The sequence below is a fragment of the Erpetoichthys calabaricus genome, chromosome 3 (genome assembly GCF_900747795.2).
Source record: "Erpetoichthys calabaricus chromosome 3, fErpCal1.3, whole genome shotgun sequence".
Taxonomy (NCBI): Eukaryota; Metazoa; Chordata; class Cladistia; order Polypteriformes; family Polypteridae; genus Erpetoichthys; species Erpetoichthys calabaricus.
Window position 1 is genome coordinate 291,198,409 of NC_041396.2, and position 22,856 is coordinate 291,221,264.

The 22,856-nt window shown below is 37.8% G+C and overlaps 2 protein-coding genes across 2 annotated transcripts in view; one reads left to right on the forward strand and one right to left on the reverse strand.

Annotated features, from left to right (window-relative positions):
- The window catches only part of aaas (achalasia, adrenocortical insufficiency, alacrimia), a 137,036-nt gene that overhangs the window by 111,606 nt on the left and 2,574 nt on the right, over positions 1–22,856 (reverse strand). The gene's annotated exons all lie outside the window — the stretch shown is intronic.
- Positions 1–22,856, forward strand: part of LOC114649090 (transmembrane protein 106C-like) — a 34,028-nt gene that overhangs the window by 1,306 nt on the left and 9,866 nt on the right. Inside the window, exons 2-5 of the mRNA XM_028798521.2 lie at positions 5,640–5,877; positions 6,487–6,550; positions 19,184–19,343; positions 19,550–19,690. Of these exons, the coding sequence (XP_028654354.1) occupies positions 5,661–5,877; positions 6,487–6,550; positions 19,184–19,343; positions 19,550–19,690 (582 nt within the window). The 5' untranslated portion in view covers positions 5,640–5,660. The remainder of the gene's footprint in view (positions 1–5,639; positions 5,878–6,486; positions 6,551–19,183; positions 19,344–19,549; positions 19,691–22,856) is intronic.

Below are 22,856 nucleotides of genomic sequence, written 5' to 3' on the forward strand. Positions count from 1 at the left end.
TTTAAGACTGCGATTTGGTTTTATTATAATAACTGAATTTTTCTTTTGTATTATTCAAAAAAATTCTGGTATTTGTTACACCAAAAAAAATTATTACCTTGACAGTTTCCCTGGAGATTATATTATTTTTTGCTTTTATGTTAGAAAAAAAAGGATGACCTTTTAAAGATCTATTTAAGATCCATTTTTCAGAAATTTAAGCTTCATGATATTACTCCTTGTTTCTCAATTTTTCTAAATGACTTAAAGTATGTGAAGAAAAGAACTCTGGAAAGATTGGTAAATTTAATTGGGGGATGCAGTTTAATGGATATTTAATAGTTCCATGACCCTTATATATTTCACTGTATTTTATGATTTTCAATCTTTATTATTTATGAATTCTTATTAAATAATAATAATATAATACCAACAATATATAGGGCTATTCAAAATGAAAGAGCAGATTTCAAAAAGTTACTTCAAACGAACTGTTTAAGACAGAAACACATTCCGCATATCACTGGATAAAGGAAAGTTCAAAGTTTGGTCCTTTGGTCCTTGAGGTTGCAAACACTCAACATGACCACTGTGTGTAGCGTGACAAACATCAAAACCGTAGACCATTTCTTGCAACACACGAGTCAACTGGTCCTTAAGCTTCCTCAATTCAATATCGCAAATCTTGAAGATTAGCAGGCATAGGTGGAACAAACACGCTTTCTTTAATGGACCCCATAGATAAAAATCTCAGGGGGTTAGGTCTGGAGACCTGGGAGGCCATAGACGAAGAGCAAGATCTTGTTGTCCACCTCTTCCAGTCCATCGTCCTGGAATGGTGTTGTTCAGGTAAGGCCGGATCTTGTGGTGTTGTCACCATTTTACTATAACCCAGAAACAGCGCTCAGTGGCATTCACTGGTACTTTTAGGCGGGCTTTTAAACTTTGAACTTTCCTCTATCCAGTGATGTGCAGAATGTGTTTCTGTCTTATACAGTTTGTTTGAAATACATTTTTGAAATCTGCTCTTTCATTTTGAATAGCCCGGTATTATTATTATTATTATTGTTTTCCTCATTCTTACATTTTATGTAAGCTACTCCTGGTTCTTTATTATTATCATTAAGGTGCTTAATTGTGTTGAAAGATGTGCTTCATTGGCTGTGTGATATTGGGGAAAAAAACCCATTCAGCAGCTTTATCCTATTCTGCAAAACAAAATAACTTTTGTTTTCATTAAAACTATTAGGTGATCTTTTAGATCTGAGAATGCTGAATCCAATTATGGTGCCAGAATTGATCTATCACATCTGGTTTTTAAGAGATGAACATTTAAAAAACATTTTACAGAAAAAGTAAACTTATTTTTACAATTAATAATTTAATATTGATCTTTTACTGTTTGTTTACCTGTTACTTGGTCATGACCGGGGCAGACTGGCCATTAGGGTATTTGGGCAATGCCCGGTGGGGTGCGGACTCTGGTCTGATCATGGGCCGGCCGTTTCATGAAATAAATTTTATGTACTGGTTACTGTTTGACATTAAAATAAATTTTCTAAACTACTAAACATTATCTGTCCCATACTGTGATTTATATACAGTAGTCCTATATAATATACCGTATTATGTCATCAAGTTGTTTTAGTTGTCAATACACAACGTTGCAGTGAAAAATTTGGTCAAAACTGCCTTTTGCCAATTTCTGTTTCGATACCGCTACATTTTGGTTAGCATATACTGTACATTATTGCAATTTATTTTATCTCATATCAAGTATTTAAATTCTTCGGTACTAATAATTAGTTTAGATTATGTATTATGCATTTTATTGTTCTCTGGTCCTCGGCGTGAACGATAATTAGTGGTTTTCAGCTGTGATTATTAGTATGATGAAATAAAGTTCTAAACCACAGGATAGGAATTTTTCATATTAGGACGGAACATTTATAGTTTATCGTTAAGTTAATGGAACATTTCAATCCATTTTCAATTTTTTCCATTGTAAATGAGCAGTTTGATTATCGAGTTGAAAATAATTGTTTCATACCTGTAATCACTTACTTTGCTTTTGGCCGCCTAACCACCTATATGGGTAATTATTTGGCATTGAATTAAGTAAAGGTCTATTAACACACACTTATGATCTCGTCCTTGTTTGACCTTATATCATTGTTGTTGATTTCAGCCATTCAGCATCTGTTGCCAAATATGGAGGAAGCAAAAGAAACGAGGAGAAACATCTTGAGGCGTTCATGTTGATTTCGGTGGAGAAAAGTATTGTAGCCATACTTGACACTAACAGTATTGTTGATGATGTGGCTGCTAAATAATTGTGAATTTCCCATTGGGATTAATAAAGTATCTATCTATCTATCTATCTATCTATCTATCTATCTATCTATCTATCTATCTATCTATCTATCTATCTATCTATCTATCTATCTATCTATCTATCTATCTATCTATCTATCTATCTATAAGCAGCGAACTGCGTAAGCCACTAGCCTACTAGAGTACTGGCACTTGGACATGACATTGACATGTGACATGTACTCTAATAACATGTAAGCCATGTTGCTAAATTTTTATTTTTCATTACATTTTATGCATGTTGTCAAATTTTAAGTTGTGTCTAAACAATGGTGTACAGATTAAGTTTGGCAACAGTTCATATCATAGGCTCATAGCAAGTAGCGAGCTGCGTACTCATCACAAATTTTAAGAAAATTCTAATGAATAATGGGCCGAGTGCGTTTCACCTTGTCACCTTACTCATTGAAGGAGGACAGGGCCGATTTTGAAACCCAGTCCGCTTCTGGTCATGACAATGGACAGGTCAAACTGAAAATTCAAGTTTTTGTAAAAACCATTTAAACAACAACTTTCTGTCTTCTGGACATGAAAATGACATCTGTCTAACCTTCTAAATATAACATTTTGGCTATTTTGAATGAATAAAATTTTTTCAGATCAAAATATACCTCAAATAAAATAAAAATATCTATCTATCTATCTATCTATCTATCTATCTATCTATCTATCTATCTATCTATCTATCTATCTATCTATCTATTGTAGTTTATTTTATGAAAAAACATTTTATTTTTCAAAACAGCATTTTTCACTCAATCAAAATCATGCTTAAAGGGTTTGTGGTAAAGAAACTCCAGTTTCAGAAATAAGTTCAGCACACCTAAGCCTATCACATCCTCTGCTTTTTTTTTTGCATGGGAAGATTTTGTTGCAGACTGGTGTTAATGAATTCAGACTTGTTAGACTAGTGTGTAGAATGTACTTCTTATTTTGATCATACACTTTTAGTAAAATAGTTGTTACTAAGCCAGTGGTGTCACGAGGGGAGGGGGGTTGTCGCTTCAGGTCATTGAGGGGGCATCACAGGCTTAAACCCCTGATCTCTGATGTTCAGGCCCTAATCTTCAAGCAGACTAATCAACCCTCCAAAGTTGTTTAAAATAATAATAATAATAATAATTCTTTGCATTTATATAGTGCTTTTCTCACTACTCAAAGCGCTCAGCAATTACAGGTTAAGTACGACTTGCACAAAACCCCGCGGGTGAACCCCTAAACGTACTATCTGCTAAGCGGCTCATGTAATATTCAGAGGGGGGCTTTGTTCATGATATCTGTTAAAACTAACGATGTTCCTGGACTGAGCCTGTGTTTGCTTTTGTATCGTCAGACTGTCCACTCTGACATTTTCTTTAACTATTTTTCTGTATCGGTTTCAAATTCCAATTTGTATATTTAGTTGAACCACTAATATAACTATTCATTTTTTTCTGCCTCCAAGGTTAAGCTTGACTTTATAGAGATTTTAATAAGCATAAAGACTAGATGCTGTGTAGCAGTCTTTGTGATCAGGTGAGAAACTCAACATTATGGGAGGACTTGCACTTTAAAAAATCCTGGCTCTGTAATGGTAATTTACTGGGTTGTGTGGCTCCTCATAGAACCATTGCTTGACAAAGAACCATTTAGTTCAGTGATGGCGTCTTTTACGTGAAACTTGTTCTTTGGGCTTTGCAAAGATTCCTAATATGTGGACAAAATAGAAATCTTGAATATACAGTAGAGTAGGCGACTGAGCAGTTATAACAGATGAAGAAAATGTGAACTTAGCCTGTGTGATTATATACAGCAAGAGTCCTTTTAAAATGAGGAAACCACTGGCATTTCACAAATCTGTGATCATCTCTTCATGGCTGTGAAGGCCGTTTGACAGATCATTTGATTTAGATCATTTGATCATTTGATTTTGATTTAATTTAGATCATTTATTATGTTAGGTAGAATGCCCAGTTGGGGCTGGGTGGTCTCATGGTCTTGGAACCCCTGCAGATTTTATTTTTTTTCCCCTGGCTCTCTGGAGTTTTTTTTTTTTGTTTGTTTGTTTGTTCTGTCCTGCTGGCCATCGGACCTTACATTATTCTTTGTTATTTAGTATTGCCTAATCTTATTTTTATATTTCTACTAGGGGGAGCAAGCCCCCCCGGCTCCTTTGGTGCCCAAACCCCCGTTGCGGCCAGAATATTAGTAAAATCTGTAAATGTATAAAAGAAAAATGATTATTTATTGGAGTCAAAATCACAAAATTCTATAAATGTGTAAAAGAAAAATTAATTATTTAATGGAGGAAAAATCATGAAATGAGAATAAAATGTTTACTCTATTACTGATTGGACTATTCACGTTAAACTGAGGTACACTATGCTTGATGAGTATTTATAAGAGACTAAATAAACGATCCATTCGTTTTAACTAACATTCTTATAGATAAAAAAATTGTTTTTTAAAAAGTTACTCATTTAAATAACAGGAAAAATCACGTGAAAACTAAAGTGGTATGCAATGGGTCATTGTAACTCGACATTCAGCTAACTAAATCACCTAAATACAAACATTGGTGTTATGAATAGATATTTTTTTAATAGTTTGTTCCTGTGAAAAAAAGTTTACTTGATCAAAAATAAAAACCATAGCTTTATTAATATTTTAGTTTATAATTTAAAAATGGAATAAGAATCTGAAAATCTAACAACATCACATTAAAGTTCGATAAATTCTGAAAAGAATGATACCAAACATATAGCGCTTTGAGTACTGAGAAAAGCACTATATAAATGTAATGAATTATTATTATTATTATTATGTAGGTTTTAAAATAAACCGATTTAAGTGTGACAAAAAAGTGACATAAAAACATCACATCTTATTTTTGTAAAAATTGATTTATTTGTATGGAATGTTGTGTGATTTCAATAAAATCAATAAAATAATAATAAATAAATAAATAGAACGTCACATAAAATCATTGCACAAAATCGTTGCACTTTTAGACTTAGGATTTTATATATACACTGTATATAGAGTAGATTTTTTATAAACCTTTCTTTCTTCGTCTTGTAAAGCACTTTCAGCTACATCATTTGTATGAAAATGCACTATATAGATAAATGCTGTTGTTGTCTGTCTTTTCTTCAGTGGAACATACTAAATTTCAGCCAATGTGAGCTAGAGTCTTTCTTTTATGATTTTTAAGTGGTAAATAATGAGGTATTAAAGATGATGTGGTTAGGGTTCAAAAAATTCTTAACTTCCAAAAGTAGACTGATTCATTTTTCTTTTTTTTACAGTTCCATTAGAAAGCTGGATAAATGGTCAACTTTCCAGCAATGGGGTCATACTTGTCCCAGAGGGCCTTTCAGCCCTTGGTTGAGAATGACCATAAGAACAGGAGTAACAACGATGGTAACAACTCTCTGGATGACCTGGACAGACAAAATGACATTGCCCAGTTTCCCTATGTGGAGTTCACTGGGAGGGACAGTGTCACATGTCCAACATGCCAGGGCACAGGACGAATACCTAATGGTGAGTCTTCCTTGCATTTTTGGAGACGTGGTAACTCGGAAACATATGAGAGACATGATGCTTCTTACCAATGGAAGGGAGTTTTATGCACCACTGAAAATTCTGTAGATATTTGATCCAAAGATTAAGACACAGGTGGCACGGCGGTGCAGTGGTAGCGCTGCTGCCTCGCATTAAGGAGACCTGGGTTCGCTTCCTGGGTCCTCCCTGCGTGGAGTTTGCATGTTCTCCTCCGGGTGCTCCAGTTTCCTCCCACATTCCAAAGACATGCAGGTTAGGTGCATTGGCAATCCTAAATTGTCCCTAGTATGTGCTTGGTGTGTGTGTGTGTCCTGCAATGGGCTGGTGCCCTGCCTAGGAATTTGTTCCTGCCTTGTGCCCTGTGTTGGCTGGGATTGGCTCCAGCAGACCCCCATGACCCTGTGTTAGGATATGGTGGGTTGGATAATGGATGGATGGATGGATTAAGACACATGGTTTTTAAAATGTAGTGTTGAGATTGTTGATGTAGATCTAAGAAATGCTTTGATTCATATTGGCAACAGTAAAATGGAGGATGGTTTAATATTCAACGGTATGTCATTAAAACTTACCCCTTTTGTGTTACAGATCAAGTGAATGAGCTGGTAGCTTTAATTCCATACAGTGATCACAGACTACAGCCACAGAGAACGTGAGTACAGTGAATGCTTAAGAGTTTGTTTTCTGTCACTAGCTCCAGTGAAAAAAAAGAAAAACAAAACTATGGGCGTAATGGCTTGTATTTTAATGTCAGGAATAAATCACTGATATATCACCTACACTGGCCAATTTGAATCAGCATTTCCAGTTTTAGGTCTTGAAAATTGCACAATTTTGACATTTCAAGCCTAGCCTGTAAATCAGGATCAGGTAGCCATTGTTTTCTTAGTTCATGCAAACTTCAATGCATTTCATCTGCCCATGTATATTTATTTTCCTTTTATTGTTTTTATTCAGTATAGAGTTTTGGGGAACCGAAACTTGGCTTGGTAGAAATTTATCAGTTCAGTATCAGTGCAGGGCAAACTCGAGCCCACTTGGATTCTTCTGCATAAAGGCTTTAAACATGACGGCTACACTACCAGTTAAATGTTTTAGAACACCTCAGTTTTTATGGAAATGCACCTAGCTTAATGTCTTACTGTTTCAGGAAATCGAGGCATAGAACAAATAAACAATGGCAAATAAAAAATAAAAAAATGTCAAGAACTCATTAAGTGCACAAAATTTGATTCAAATTTTTGATTTAACACAGTAGACACATTTTGCTGATATAACAGCCAAACTGTGGTAACCCTTTTGATTCAGAATGCCAGCAGGTTGGACATTTTGGTGACAAAAGTTAGAGAGGCGAGATTGCATTGGTTTGGACATGCGCAAAGGAGAGATGCTGGGTATAATGAGAGAAGGGTGCTAAGGATAGAGCTGCCAGGCACGAGGAAAAGAGGAAGGCCTAAGAGAAGATTTATGGATATGGGGAGAGAGGACATGCAGGTGATGGGTGTGACAGAGCAAGATGCAGAGGACAAGAAGATATGGAAAAAGGTAATCCGCTGTGGTGACCCCTAACAGGAACATCCGAAAGAAGAAGATGATTATACTAATGCAGATACCTCATGATGCACATACACAGGTTTAAATGGAAGCACATTAGCTGGAGAGCTGTTTGTCATATTTGTATTTGTACCACATTATTAACTGATGGCTGGTTAAGAAAAGAGGCAGGAATTAAAACGTTAATTCAACTGTTTAAAACTAAAATAGGGAATTAAGGGTTCCATCCATCCATCCATTTTCCAACCCGCTGAATCCAAACACAGGGTCACTGGGGTCTACTGGAGCCAATCCCAGCCAACACAGGGCACAAGGCAGGAAACAATCCTGGGCAGGGTGCCAACCCACCGCAGGACGAATTAAGGGTTCCGAGTTAACTAAAACTAAGACCAAAAAAACTATGCTTTAGTAGTAAATAAATGGGTTCTAATTAACAATTTGATCAAAGCAAAAACCTACAGCCTTTGTGGACCTCCAGGCTTGGGGTTCTGTACCCCTGGAATATTCAATATAAAGATACTAATATTAACAGCAGCTTTAAAATGGCCAATAAAGTATCTTCTAAATAAACGTCTACACGTGGAGGTGTGTGTGTGTGTCTATCTGTCTGTGTGGCCCGGAAGTGTGAGGCTACAGCATGAACCTCAAAGAAATCGACTCTGTTGCCAAAGTGAAATTGCAGAGAAAAGAGAAACTCGCTTAGCCATTAATACACAAGCGAGGCGAGCACATCGGCAAAATGAAACCTCCAAGGACAGAGAGAAAATCACTTAGCCACTGATAGACAACAGAGTCGAGCACATCGGCAAAACGAAACTGCCAAGGAAAGAGAACTTTGCTTAGCCGCTAATGCACAACCGATGCGATTGATTGAAGTGCCAGAATCCATGGTTTCTATGAGCCCAGGCTTTTTAAAGCACAGGCTTACACAGCTACTTTAAAATAACCATCAAGTAGTTACCCAACTGTCATTTAAATAAACAAGTGTTGGCGTTCATAAATATCAAAATACAATGCAGAGCTTGGATTTTAATGTATGATAGACAAAGAAATTTCCCCAGTGTAATGAAGAGGAGGACAAGATATTATAAACTTGTACTGGGTTTATAAAGACTGTCATTATCATGCAGTGTTTTTATTTTCACACAAATAACCGGATTAAGGTGAATAATCCAGATAATAATCCAGGTTTACATGCGCAAGTAATGTTCTTGAGCCTCATGAATAAACGGTGTGTATGCAGAAAAATGTTGCATACGCCTGTTCCCACGCATACTTCAAGATATACAAAAACTAAACTTAGCATAAAGCAACACACATCTTCACGGCAGCCTCACACCGTGCATATGCAAGTTTCTGCTCGGTTTTGCAAACGGGAGGCATTCAGCGTCAGCGCAGTGCCACTGTTTCTGTGTTCTGCCTTTCTTTTTTATATTTGCATCAATGATGCTGGATTCAAAATTAATTGCATATCGTTTACAAATGTAATTCACTTGATTGTAATCATTCTGTAACAATATAATGGTGCACAGAATGGACAAACTATTCCAACTACCATAGCTGCTTTAGCGTTGCTAGAAGACATTGCAAATGGAAGAATAAAGTATTTATAGATGATGATGACAGGCTTCTAAGTTGATTTTGATTTCCAAGAGCTATCCTCTTGAAGCTGTGTGCTGAACTGGAACTGACTTTTCAAAGGCGGACTTTGAGGAATTGTGCTCTACCTGCTCCTTTGCAAGTTCTGTCTACTCTCAGGTTTTTAGCCACAGCAGCTTTTCAACTTAAACTTGCTGACTGATCAGGTCTTTCTCAGTTATTGCCATGTCACGTCATGCTGATTGTATGGGATCCGCTTGCCATCCAGATATATATGATTTCCTTATGCTGTGGTTGAACTGGGAAACATCAAAGCACAATTCGCAGCGACATCTAGTTTTCCAAATGTAATCAGAGTTGTCAACTGTACACAAATTGCTATTGCAATGGCATTGGTCAAGTTACATCAGACAGGGATGAACCACCAAAAGAATGAGTTGGCATTATATCATCTATAGAAGGAGTGCCTATAAAAACGGCAACTCCTCACGGTGGCATATGCTTTTTTCAAACTAGTACTGCAAAAGGCAAGCTGTCCTTTTTAAGGATAGTGAGTCACCTCAAAGAGTCATGTAAAGAGTAGGGAATCTATCCATTGTGGCACTCGGCACCAACGCTACACTATAAAGGTGCCTTTAGAGAATTAATTTGCTTATGTAAATAGAAAGTATTTCCAATCTATTAATATGCTGCTCTATAGTCCACTGAAGTGTGTTGCATTGTGCAAGCATGTGGTGTGCTGCATACTATGGCACACAATTTTGGCTTACCTGCACCTGAAGAGATGTGGTATGATGAACCTGACCAACCAAATGATCAGCCAAATCGAACAGCGTTACAACTTAGTTTGAATGTAATCAGACACAGCATTTATTTTTAACCAATTCATTTAATTTGTGGTCAATTTCACATAGTACAGCCCTTATATTCCTTAGTTCATTGGCCACATCTCTTACAGTATACACTATTGTGTATCAGTATGCTGCTGCTGGAGAATGTGAATTTCCCCTTGGGATTAATAAAGTATCTATCTATCTATCTATCTATCTATCTATCTATCTATCTATCTATCTATCTATCTATCTATCTATCTATCTATCTATCTATCTATCTATCTATCTATCTATCTATCTATCTATCTATCTATCTATCTATCTATCTATCTATCTATCTATCTATCTATCTATCTATTGCATTGCAATTTGTGACCCCACAACATCATCTTGTCAACTAATGGCTAGATGGTTGCCCAGTGGTTTCTAAGGAAGAGGTGTGTGTGCGGCCAGCACCCGAAGATGTCCTGGGCACAGCAGCACCATCGCCACGTGGATTTGCATCTTTGGCACGGGTGTCAGCTTTTCTAATATTGTTTGAAACAGAATAAACAGACTGTGGACTGCAACTCACCTTTTCACATCGACTTTGATATCTGACCACTTTTTATTTCTGACACTGTACAACTGTCTAAACTTAAACTTTGTAGTGTTTCTGCCATGCTGTATTACTCCATCAATTTCCTTTTGTTGCTTATACCCCTGCTTAAGCCAACAAATAGTGCATTTTTGCTTGCCTCCACTTTGCATTAGCTGAAATTGTTCTTTTGCCAGTATCTTTTAACAAAACTCAGAACAGAAGGGGCTATTTATATTGATTTGCATATACAAATATGTGAAATTCTGGTGAGGAGTTGGGGTGGGGCTGTAGACGCGTGCATGTGTGTTAAATTTCACGTTCATTGGGATTTATAAAGGGGATGTGTGTGGAACTTGGTGTATGCACAGTTTTATGCATCTGGAGTTTTTTGTGTGCATGCACATTTCCAGTTTTGTCCGTACACCATGTTTTAGTGTGAATTGTATGCACACCGTTATACATGGGGCCCAATGAGTTCCTCTTTGTCAAAGTGCTTCAACATCATTAAACTCTGCAAAAAAGAGTTCAACGTCATCATCGGCCACTGTGAATCTAAAAATAATCATGACACTGTGATAATTTTGTTGTTTTTTATAAATCTGTTCAGTTAAATTGATGATTTATTTATAGGTTTTTATTACCTGATTTCACACAGCACACTCTTTTCTGCTTAGCTGTGTGGCTGAGCCCTGCAAAAGAGCAGTGTATCAGTATACATGCTTCTTGCCTAATACCAGGTGTGGCTGGAATAATAATAATGCAGGTATTTTTACTTCAGTAAGATAAGTTTTGCTTTAGGTTATTCAATACTGTAAAAAGTAACTGGACTAAGTAACGCACATTACTTTTAACGTGTTACCCTACAACAACAACATTTATTTCTATAGCACATTTTCTTACAAATTTTGTAGCTCAAAGTGCTTTACATGATGCAGAAAGAGAAAAAAAGGCAAAAGAAATAAGAATTAAAATAAGGGAACACTAATTAACATAGAATAAAAGTAAGGTCTGATGGCCAGGGAGGACAGAAAAACAAAAACATCTCCAGACAGCTGGAGAAAAAAATAAAATCTGCAGGGGTTCCAAGGCCACAAGACCACCCAGCCCCCTCTAGGCATTCTACCTAACATAAATGACCTCAATCAGTCCTCATTGTATTCAAGGTTCTCATGGAAGCACTTGATGATGATGATGATCATGTGGACTTCTGGCCTTTAATCCATCAATGGTACCCTACTGCTCTCAAGATTGTGCTACTGAGTTTAGCACTGTACATTCAGCTTATCAACATAAATTTAGTGATTTCTAAAATTTTGAGAAAGATTATTTCATCCAGTGGAAGGAATAATGAAATCCTGTGGAATGTTTGCCTCTGAAAGTATATTTTGTGGATGCTTCTGCCCATGGCTGCTGAAATTGTGTGTGAAGCAAATACATGCGCAGGCTGACAGAGTGAATGGACATACATACGAGGGGGAACAAAAAATACAGAGATTATTTAAAAAAATGTTCAGAGAGATATACATTTCCAAAATTTAATCACCCTCAAAATACTCTCCCTGAGACACAATACACTTGTCCCACTGCTTTTTTCATTGTTCAAAACTCTTCTGAAACTCTTGCCTTGTGATAGATAGCCTTCAGTACCTCCATGGTTTGCTTCTTGGCCTCCTCTACATCCTGAAAATGCTTTTCTTTAGAGGTCCCACTTCATTCTTAGAAATAAGAAACAAATCAGCTTCTTCCTAGAGACAAACACGTCCACAGAGGTTTCTGCAGGAACACTCTGGGAAACTCTAAAGGCCTTCTTAAGAGGCCAGATTATTTCATATCTTTCCCATAGAAATAAATTAGAAACCAAGAAAGTGTCAGAGCTAAGAAATGAAATTACTAGAATAGATGAAGAACAAGCCAGGTGTCCAAGTGAAGCTCTTCACAGGAAAAGGCAGGCCCTGCATACAGAACTTAACATCTTAAAAACTAAAGAAACTGAACAACTTATTTATAAGTCTAGACAGCATTACTATGAACACGGAGAAAAAGCTAATAAGCTTTTAGCTCAACAAATTCATAAACAAGAAGTTCACAATGCAATACCAGTAATCACCAACAAGAATGGAGAAGAAATCATCGACCATAATAAAATAATGCACACATTTAGAGATTACTATAAGTCTTTATATTCCACTGAGCCCAAAGAAGACAACACGCAATCTAATGCATTTCTGGATAATTCACAAATACCACAAATAGATGCTTTAAGTGCTGAGGAACTGGATAAACCTCTAACGCTAACAGAATTACTAGACGCTATAAAGTCACTACAAAGCGGGAAATCATCAGGCCCTGATGGTTACCCCGTAGAGTTTTATAAGAAATTCTCCACTCAGCTAGCTCCACTCTTATTGGCAACATTTACAGAAGCTAAAGACCACCAAATACTACCTCAAACATTTCGACAAGCATTAATCACCGTCTTTCCTAAACAAAATAAGGACTTGTTACAATGTGCATCATATAGACCAATTTCACTCCTGAATAATGATGTTAAGATACTCTCAAAAATCCTAGCTAGAAGGATGGAGAAAGTGCTGCCCTCGGTAATATCACAAGATCAAACTGGATTTATTAAAGGCCGACATCTATCTTCAAATCTCCGACGCTTGTTTAATGTTATATATTCACCAGCAAAATCAAACACCCCAGAGATATTACTATCATTAGACGCAGAAAAGGCATTTGACATGATCGAATGGAATTACCTTTTCACTGCATTGGAGAAATTTGGGTTTGGCCCGAATATTTGTGCTTGGATCAAACTACTGTATACCAGTCCAGAAGCTTCAGTTTGTATTAATAACATTTGCTCAGACTACTTTAAACTAGAACGTGGTACCAGACAAGGATGTCCCTTGTCGCCACTGTTGTTTGCAATCGCTATTGAACCACTGGCGGTTCACTGCCGAAATTCTTATCAGATAAAGGGGATTGTCAGAGAAGGACTGGAACAGAAAATTTCTCTATATGCAGATGATATGGTCTTATATATATCGGACCCAGAAAACACTGTCCCTGTTGTTTTAACAGCACTAACAGAATTTCAAAAGATATCTGGTCTTAGAATTAATCTGAATAAAAGTATACTCTTTCCAGTGAATTCACAAGCATATAATATTGGATTAGACACCCTACCTTTTACCATAGCAGATCAGTTTAAATACCTAGGGGTAAATATCACAAGTAAACATAAAGCTCTTTATCAACAAAATTTTGGCATCTGTATGGAAAAAATTAAGCAAGACTTGCATAGATGGTCAACCCTTCATCTCACTCTAGCCGGAAGAATTAACATTGTTAAGATGAATATCCTTCCTAAACTTCTCTTTTTATTTCAAAACATTTCAATATATATCAATAAATCGTTTTTTAAACAGTTAGATTCAATAATAACCTCATTCATTTGGAACTCAAAACACCCACATATCCGAAGAGCGACCCTACAAAGACCTCAGGCAGAAGGTGGCATGGCTTTACCTAATTTTCAGTTTTATTACTGGGCAGCAAACATACAAGCCATAAAAACCTGGACACAAATAAATGAACATACACCGGCTTGGTCCGCAATAGAAGTAAAATCCTGTAGTACTTCTTTATATTACCTGCTCTGCTCTCCAATAAATGAAAGTTATCGCAAATATACTAATAACCCAATTGTGCTTTACTCACTCAGAATATGGAACCAAATTAGGAAGCATTTTAAGATGGAAAATCTTTTATCAGTGGCACCTCTGCAAGAGAACCACCTCTTTCAACCTTCGCAAGTATATCCAGTTTTTAATACCTGGAAAAGTTTTGGGATTAAAATGCTCAGAGATCTTTATATAGACAACATATTTACATCTTTTGAACAATTACGTTCAAAATTTAACCTCCCAGCTACACATTTCTTTTACTATCTTCAAATTAGAAATTTTGTTAAACAGAAATTACCCGATTTCCCCCACCTTGCACCCTCCACAATGCTGGAAAAAATACTGCTCAATTCCGAGGAAACAAACACTATTTCCGCAATATATAAAATCTTATTAGATTCCCTACCTTTCAAAGATCCAAGAGGACATTGGGAAGAAGATCTCTTAATCAATATATCAGAAAAGGAGTGGAAGGTAGCAAAGCAGAGAATTCACTCGAGTTCTATATGCGCAAAGCATAGAATTATTCAACTAAAAATTATATATCGAGCTCATCTGTCTCGCTTAAAACTGTCCAAAATGTTTCCAGGCCAGGATCCAACCTGCGAGCGCTGCAACCAAGCTCCTGCCTCACTGGGTCACATGTTCTGGGCCTGCACCAAACTAACATCATTTTGGACAAAAATTTTTAAGTGCCTCTCAGACAGCCTTAGTATCACAATCCCTCCTAACCCACTAACAGCTGTGTTTGGTGTCCTTCCAGATGGACTGGAATTGGAGAAGGACAAGCAAACGGTGATTGCATTCACTACACTCTTGGCACGCAGACTTATTTTGTTAAATTGGAAGAATCCTAATTCTCCTCTTATAAGTCAGTGGGAAACCGATGTTTTATATTATTTGAAATTGGAAAAAATCAAATTTTCAGTTAGAGGATCTGTACAAAATTTTTTCAAAACATGGCAGGATTTAATCAATATTATTTTAGAATAAGAGAATTAACTATTATTGCATTTAACTCCCTTCTCCATCTCTTATTTATATAGATATTTACTTCTCCCCTTCTTTTGTCTAATGTTGCCTTATTAAAAAGCTTAAAGCAATTTTCCTTTAGCTAAGCTCTCCTTCTCAGGGGTGGGGTTTGATTTGTCTTCAAATTTGTTGGGTTATAAATTGATCTGTTTGTATGGAATGATTACAATGAAAATTAATAAAAAAAAAATATTAATAATAATAAAAAAAAAAAGAAATAAAAAATCACAGGGTGCAAGGTCCGTGGGGAAGATTGTTATCCCGTTTTTCATGAGAAACTGCCGCACACTCAATGCTGTGTGGGCGGGAGCATTTGTCGTGATGCCAAAGCCACTCGCCTGATCGCTGGAATTCAGGTTGTTTTCTCTGCACAGCATCACACAATTGTTTGAGCACTTTCAGGTAAAAACCCTTGCATGGCTCAAAGATTCTTCTTTGAAATTCTCTCGAAGCATTGTGTCAGCTTCTACTGCTGTTTTCCCCAAAAGGAAACTGAACTTGTCTTCCATCACATAATTGATGAAGACGGTAATACAGGCACAAGAAAAAAATGACATTGACCTTACAATACAGTACAATTTATTTTTGTATAGCCCAAAATCACAGAAGAAGTGCCACAACGGGCTTTAACAGGCCCTGCCTCTTGACAGCCCCCCAGCCTTGACTGTCTAAGAAGAAAAGGAAAAACTCCCAAAAATATGGAAGAAACCTTGGGAAAGGCAGTTCAAAAAGAGACCCCTTTCCAGGTAGCTTGGGCATGCAGTTGGTGTCAAAAAGAAGGGGGTCAATACAATACAATACACAGAACAGAACAAATCCTCAATACAGTATAAAAAATAAAACTTTTACAAGTACGGACCAGAATTTAACAGTAGATGATATCACATAATATGATTTGGATTTGTTTGAAGTCCTGGAGACCTCAGCCATCAAGCTGCCTCACCCATTTGGCCATTCCACAGCTGAAACATTGCTTGGCCAGCCAATCCGATGAAAGGACCCCTCTACCCCAAGATTCCTGCGATCCTCCATCAGGGATGACTTTATCTTAGGCAGGCAAAACAACTTGGCAGGTAGGCCGTGGCACCAAGTGCCACGTTTGAGTACAGAGAAGAGAAACAGAATAGGTGAGAGTTAGTAACAAATTATAACTATCATGTTACTTATGTTTTAGTGCTAATGACTAACAACAGAGATGCAGTCTGTACAGTTAATCAGCAGCTCTAGTCAGGGTGTGCTAAACTGACGTAGTGAGTCTTCAGTTGGGATTTAAAAGCTTGAGATCTTAATGTGCGCTGTGGTTTGTAAGTCATGATAAGTTCAGACAAGTAAGCCGGACCTTGGCCATTTAATGCTTTATATGTTAAAAGGAGAACTTTGAAATCTGCCCTAAACTTAACCGGGAGCCAGTGTAAGGATTTAAGAACTGGAGTTATGTGTTCATACTTTCTTGTTCTTGTAATAATTCTTGCAGCTGCTTTGGATTAACTGTATAGAGAACAGTTTGAACATCCAGTGAACACCACATTGCAGTATTCAATCCTACTAGAAATAAATGCATGAATTCCAGACCTTCCAGACCTTTCCCCGAGGACGCCACTTGGCCAAGTGATGCAGAGGGCAGTCTAGTACACTCACCTACTGGCAAATGTCGGAACTGACATCCCTCCAGCCTTTGAAAAAAATTCTTATTTTTGTGTCCAACTTCGTAAACCACAAAATTCTTAACAGTAACCCAATTAAGGGTTTACAAGGCCACATTAATCGGTATTCATGGAGAATTCTACCTCTGTTAACCAGGTTTCTCAGAAACCAACAGTCTGATTTCTTCAACCGGAGTAACAGTTTACATGACATTTTAAAAATCTGGTGTCTTTGAATAACTGGGTTATTGAGGCTTATGTAAACGCACAGGTGGACCACCTGATTTATCTTAACCTTGTCCAAATTCTAAATTTATTCTTTTGCATTTTCTTTCCAGTTAATGGAAAATACTGCTTAAAATCAGTATCTAAAAATAACAATTGAAGCACTGTTATATCTGTACTGTTGAATTAGTGAATTCCACAGTCCTATATGTGTAATTGTTGAAGCTTGCATGGTTTTCTCCCACAACCGAAAACTATATACTCCACTTAGAAAACAAACAAATCCTTGGATGGCCATCTGTAATGTGCTCATTACAATCGGAGAAATAATACAAAGCCTCTGTTATTTTATTGGAACTCTTGTAGGTCATGGTATTAAAAAGCCATTAATCTCGTCATCATTTTATCTCCTACTACAAATTTGTGACACTACAAGTTAAACAATTACATCTTGCATCTCATCGATCACATCATTGTGTTCTCCAAGCACATACGAATCAATGGGATATGACAATTTAATTCCAGGATTGGCCATGTAGTGTTGCCTGTTTGCCTCGTGGCAGATGAACAGAAACAGAAACAGCAGTGGCTTGAAGTTGCGACTAATTTTTCTACAGATGAACACATCTTTAACAGGGTTATACGGGTGATGAAATACAGCGTTTCAAGTACGACCCATAAACAAAATGGCAAAGCATGCCGTGGAAAACGGAGTTTACCATGGCTGAAGCTTTTTTTGTTTTTTCTTTTCGACATGTGTTGGTGCAATGCCATATCAACACCAATGTAAGCTATTTTTATACTCCCAAAAGAGTTTAGAAACCTTACAGTGCATAAAGCATTTTTTTATTTTGTGTCCAAGTGTACTGACTCTTCAGGCAAAAGCAACTGTCATTGGATACGTTTCCTTGTTAAAATTCGCAAAAAAAAGAAAAGATTCCAGTGAGCCAACAGATAGCAGTGATTCCGTTAGTTAGAGTAAAAGTCGTCCTACACAATAACTCCTCTTGTCTCCCTAACACCAGCCACGATTCTTTTCGAAGGTAAAGTGCAGGTTAATTTGTTTTATGTATTTTTACTTTATATTTTGTATAAATCATTTTTATATAAATATTTGTGGGTTGTGAAACGAATTATCTGAGTTTCCATTATTTCTTATGGGTATATTCGCTTTGATATACGAGTGCTTTGGATTACAAGCACGTTTCCGGAACGAATTATGCTCGCAAACCGAGGTTCCACTGTACCGTCATATTTTTTGGAATTTTGGTATTGACTTGGTAGCCAAGTATTATTCCTTGTGATATCCTTACACATTTTGTCAAGCTTGGGTTGCAGAGTTGAACAAGAGTCAGGAAGGCAAGACCTGATTTCCAAGGCAAAATAAATTTTTTGTTGACCAGGCAGGAACAGGTTTAAGGCTTTATTCAAAATAGGAGCTTTTACTTCAACACACAAACACACAAGATATGAGCAGCGACAAGGACAATCCCTTCTTCAGATTAACCGAACACAAAGCCTGCTTCCATGAGTAGGGTCAGCAGCTGAGAAACACTGGCTGGGGCAGACACAGTCTAGAGAAGAGCGGAAAAGGAGAGACCAAAAGGGCAGGTGAGAACTCGGTTTTAAATATTCTAAACATCGTGTGACAAGCACACTACACAGTTAAGCACACAGCTGAGCTGTAGAGGGCAAGTTAAGAGTGTGCTTGTATCCAGTTGAAATACAGCCTAAGAGGGAGTTTTTAAAGAGCAGTGGTGCTAGTTTGCTGTTGGTTTACTGTTTAACAAAGTGCCAGTGTGCAGCTGCTGGTGGCAGTCAGGAGGAATGCACAGCAGACCACCTACCAAGCTTTCTTTGTGTAGCTGGCACCGTCCGAGATGGCGAATGGTCAGCAACAGGGGTCACAATTGGTATAAATATCCTTTAAATCCTTGGTGTTCATGGTGTATATTGAGGCCACAATGTGACCCTTTTTTGGTATGTTATGTATGAATTGGGAGAATATCAAATTTAAAAGTGCGACCAGGCCATTCTCATTAACCTTTTCATATTGTTAGTGTGATCCTTTTGCTTGCTGTGTACTTGGTGAAAATGTACACTTGTGTTTTGCCCTCTTTCTTTTAGGAAACTCTACGTAGTCATCTCTGTGATTATGTGCCTTTTCGCTTCATCTCTTGTGGCATTTTTCTTGTTTCCTCGGTCCATTCTGGTGGAAGATGATGGGACTAAAGTGGTAGTTGTACGTTTTGATAAGAACCACACTAAAGTTTTCATCAGCATGACAGTAAGTGTTTTTCTTTTCTTTTTTTTTTATAAATTAAATGTTATATGGGGTTCATGTATTAAAGTCAAACACTTCAATTTAATATAGGAGCTTTGATTCTGATTATAAAAATGCAGCTCTTGGGGTACATACTGCTCCGATAGATAGCTTAACATGTGACAAACTAAAGGAGGACCGCAGTTATTGGTAGGCTGTTTTTATTGCAGAGCACCCTGAACGTCAGCAACTCCAACTTCTTTACCGTGCATGTGGACAGTGTGACCAGTCAAGTTCTGTTTATGAAGACCATAATTGGCACCCAGCAGCTAAATAGGGTCATGGCAATACAGCCTCTCACACAAAAACAGGTGGGCTATGCTGCTTTATGGCTTTTCTATAGTTTTGACATGAGGATGGTGTGGTTTGTTTTCTTATTTTACTCCTCTCTCTCTGTGTGTGTGTGTGTGTGTGTGTGTGTGTGTGTATATATATATATATATATATATATATATATATATATATATATATATATATATATATATATATATATATATATATATATATAAAATCCAACGTCTGTCTGTCAGTCCGCTTTTCACAAGAGAACTACTTAACGGATTTAGGTTGTTTTATTCTATAACTTGTTTGAACATTCCGTTTGATTTTGCGACTTCTCTCATTGCACTATATATCATAGTTTGTGTGCGGTACAGATTTATTTGCGCAAATTCAAGAGAGATGCAGCAGGCTGAGGGGAGGGGGGGCCCTCCTCCTCCTCCTCCTCCTCACTAACATTCCAGCCTCGGTGTGTTCCTTACCTCCGCTTAGCTAGCGAACATGAGAATTACTTAATGGATTTAGATCGGGTTTTTTCGGTAATTTGCTTGAATATTCTGGTTGATTTTGCAACTTCTGTCATCGCACTTAGTATCATAAATCGCTTACAGGAGCAATTTATTCTTGCTAAACCGAGATGGAGGCTGCGAGCCGAGGGGAGGGGGGAAGCGTGACATCAGCAGTGGGGGGCTGGGAGGGGCCCTCCTCACTCACACACCAGCCTTAGAGTGTACCTTGCCTCCACTTAACTACCGAACGATAGAACTACTTAACGGATTTAGATTGGGTTTTTTCGATAATTTGCTTGAACATTCTGTTTGATTTTGTGACTTCTCTCATCGCGCTATTATAGTTAACTTGCAGGAGTGATTTATTCATGCTATTCCGAGACAGAGGCTGCAGGCCTAGGGGGAGGGGGAAGCGTGACGTCAGGAGTGGGGAGCCGCGTGGGCCCTCCTCACTCAATCGCCAGCCTCCGTTTGAATTGGTGTACCTCTGGCCACATTTCGGAGCATACCTTGCTTGTGCTTAGCTAGCAATACCTGTTGGTTTATTGATTTTTAAAGTTTGTCCAAATTCACTACTACGTGGGCGGGACTGCGGGGGAAGAGCTAGAAGTAGTGGCCGGGGAGAGGGAAGTCTGGGCATCTCTGCTCAAGCTGCTGCCCCCGCGAGCCGACCTTGGATAAGCGGAAGATGGATGAATGGATATGTACTTGGAACAAAGCTGTAAAAGTTAATTTATAAAACTGCATAAATTCGATCTTGAAAGTATGCGCACACCAAAGAAGCAGGGAAATTGGTACACCAAAAAAATCAGTTTTATAAAACCTGGCGTACGCACATTTCTATGCAAGTTACTCTTTACAAATCACAATCACCTTACAAATGTGTGTTCACAAACATGCCTCAATGCTAATCACCCACATACTTACTCGATTGCGATGTTGCACATGTTCATTGGCAAGTAGAGCAGCCTTCCTCCTGACGTGTTGAGACCCCAACACCTGCATTCAAGAGCATCTGCCTGCATGCTGCAACTGAGTGCACAAGATCATGTGTGGCATTCTAGCGCCTGTCCTCTGTGTTCTGGGAACTGGGAAAGGCATAAGGTGCCCCCATCTCAGTGGGTAGCTGCTATTACCTGGCACAAATTGTATAGAATATATGAAAAACTTTGGTTTGTCTAACAAAATTAGTTTGCCACAAAATAAATTAATCATGGGTTGACTGAGGCCATGGAGACACAATATTTGTCAGCTTCATCTTGGCATCACATATGACTTGTGCATTACTATAATGTAACAGCTTACAGTTAAAAAAAGTAACTTCGTTCTCGCTAGATGCCCTTATTCCAATATGGGTGCAGTAAAGTGATCCGATTACATTAGGAGAACTGGACACTAATGTAAATTGACTTTTTATGTTGATAGAAATATGTATGTGATTGGTCAGCTTCGGTACTGTTGTCTCTTCGGAGAATCCTTGGGTACCGCTGGTTTGACTTTGTGTCGAATGAGCAGTTGTTTATGGAGTCCCAAATGAGGCACATTACCTGCTTTGTGAGTGAGCGTCAGTTATGGCACTACGGCCATGTCCTCACAGGTGGCGCAGTGGTAGTGCTGCTGCTTTGCAGTAAGGAGACTGTGGAAGATTGTGGGTTCGCTTCCCGGTTCCTCCCTGTGTGGATAGCGCTTTGAGTACTAAGAAAAGCGCTATATAAATGTAATGAATTATTATTATTATTATTATTTATTAATGAATTATTATGTGGTGCGATTACCTGAGAGTGATCTGGTTCACAGGATCCTCATTGTTTAATACCCGAGCAGCTGGACCAGGCCAAGTGGATGCCCAAGTAACATCTGGCTGCGGAAGATAGATGCTCATTTCTGGAGGGTGGGACTGGACCAGCTGGACCTGGGTGGGTTACCAACCAGGATCTCAAGCTGTTTTGTTGTGTGGTGTGTGCAACAACGTACTATACCAGTGCATGCTCCCCAACCTGACTTGACCTGACCTTTGTCAGCTAATGGCTTTCTAATTCTTCCACGTGAAGCCTGAAAACCATGAGAACTGATTAAGATCATTTTTTTTGATAGAATACCCAGTGAGGGCTGGGCGGTCTCGTGGCCTTGGAACCCCTGCAGCTTTTGTTTTTTGTTTTTTTTTCCTCCAGTTTTTTTTTTTTTTTTCTGTCCTCCTGGACATCTGACCTTACTTTATTATTTGTTACTTAGTATTTCCTAATCTTATTTTTATATTTTTCTTTCTTCATCTTGTAAAGCACTTTGAGCTACATCATTTGTATGAAAATGTGCTATTTAAGTAAATGTTGTTGTTGTTGTTCAGCACAGCAGGCATGATGGAGTGATACTTAGATGTGATATTCCTGACCTGTCAGCCAGTTCCCTTAGAAGTGACAACAGGTAGCCGATATAAAATGACGAAAAACCCAAAACGTTCTTCAGTGAAATTGTGCTGCATTGGCCTTCTTAAAAGGAAACTAAAATACAGTCTGTACATCATATTCAACACCTTTGAGGTTTAACGTGTTTGTCAATTTAACACACATTATTACAACAGCTTGGTGATATGAATTATCACCGATCCATTATAATTATAATATTCTAATATTGTGTGTATATTGTCATTTAACTGGTTTGGCTGCATTTCCCTACTTTATCAAGGGTGTCA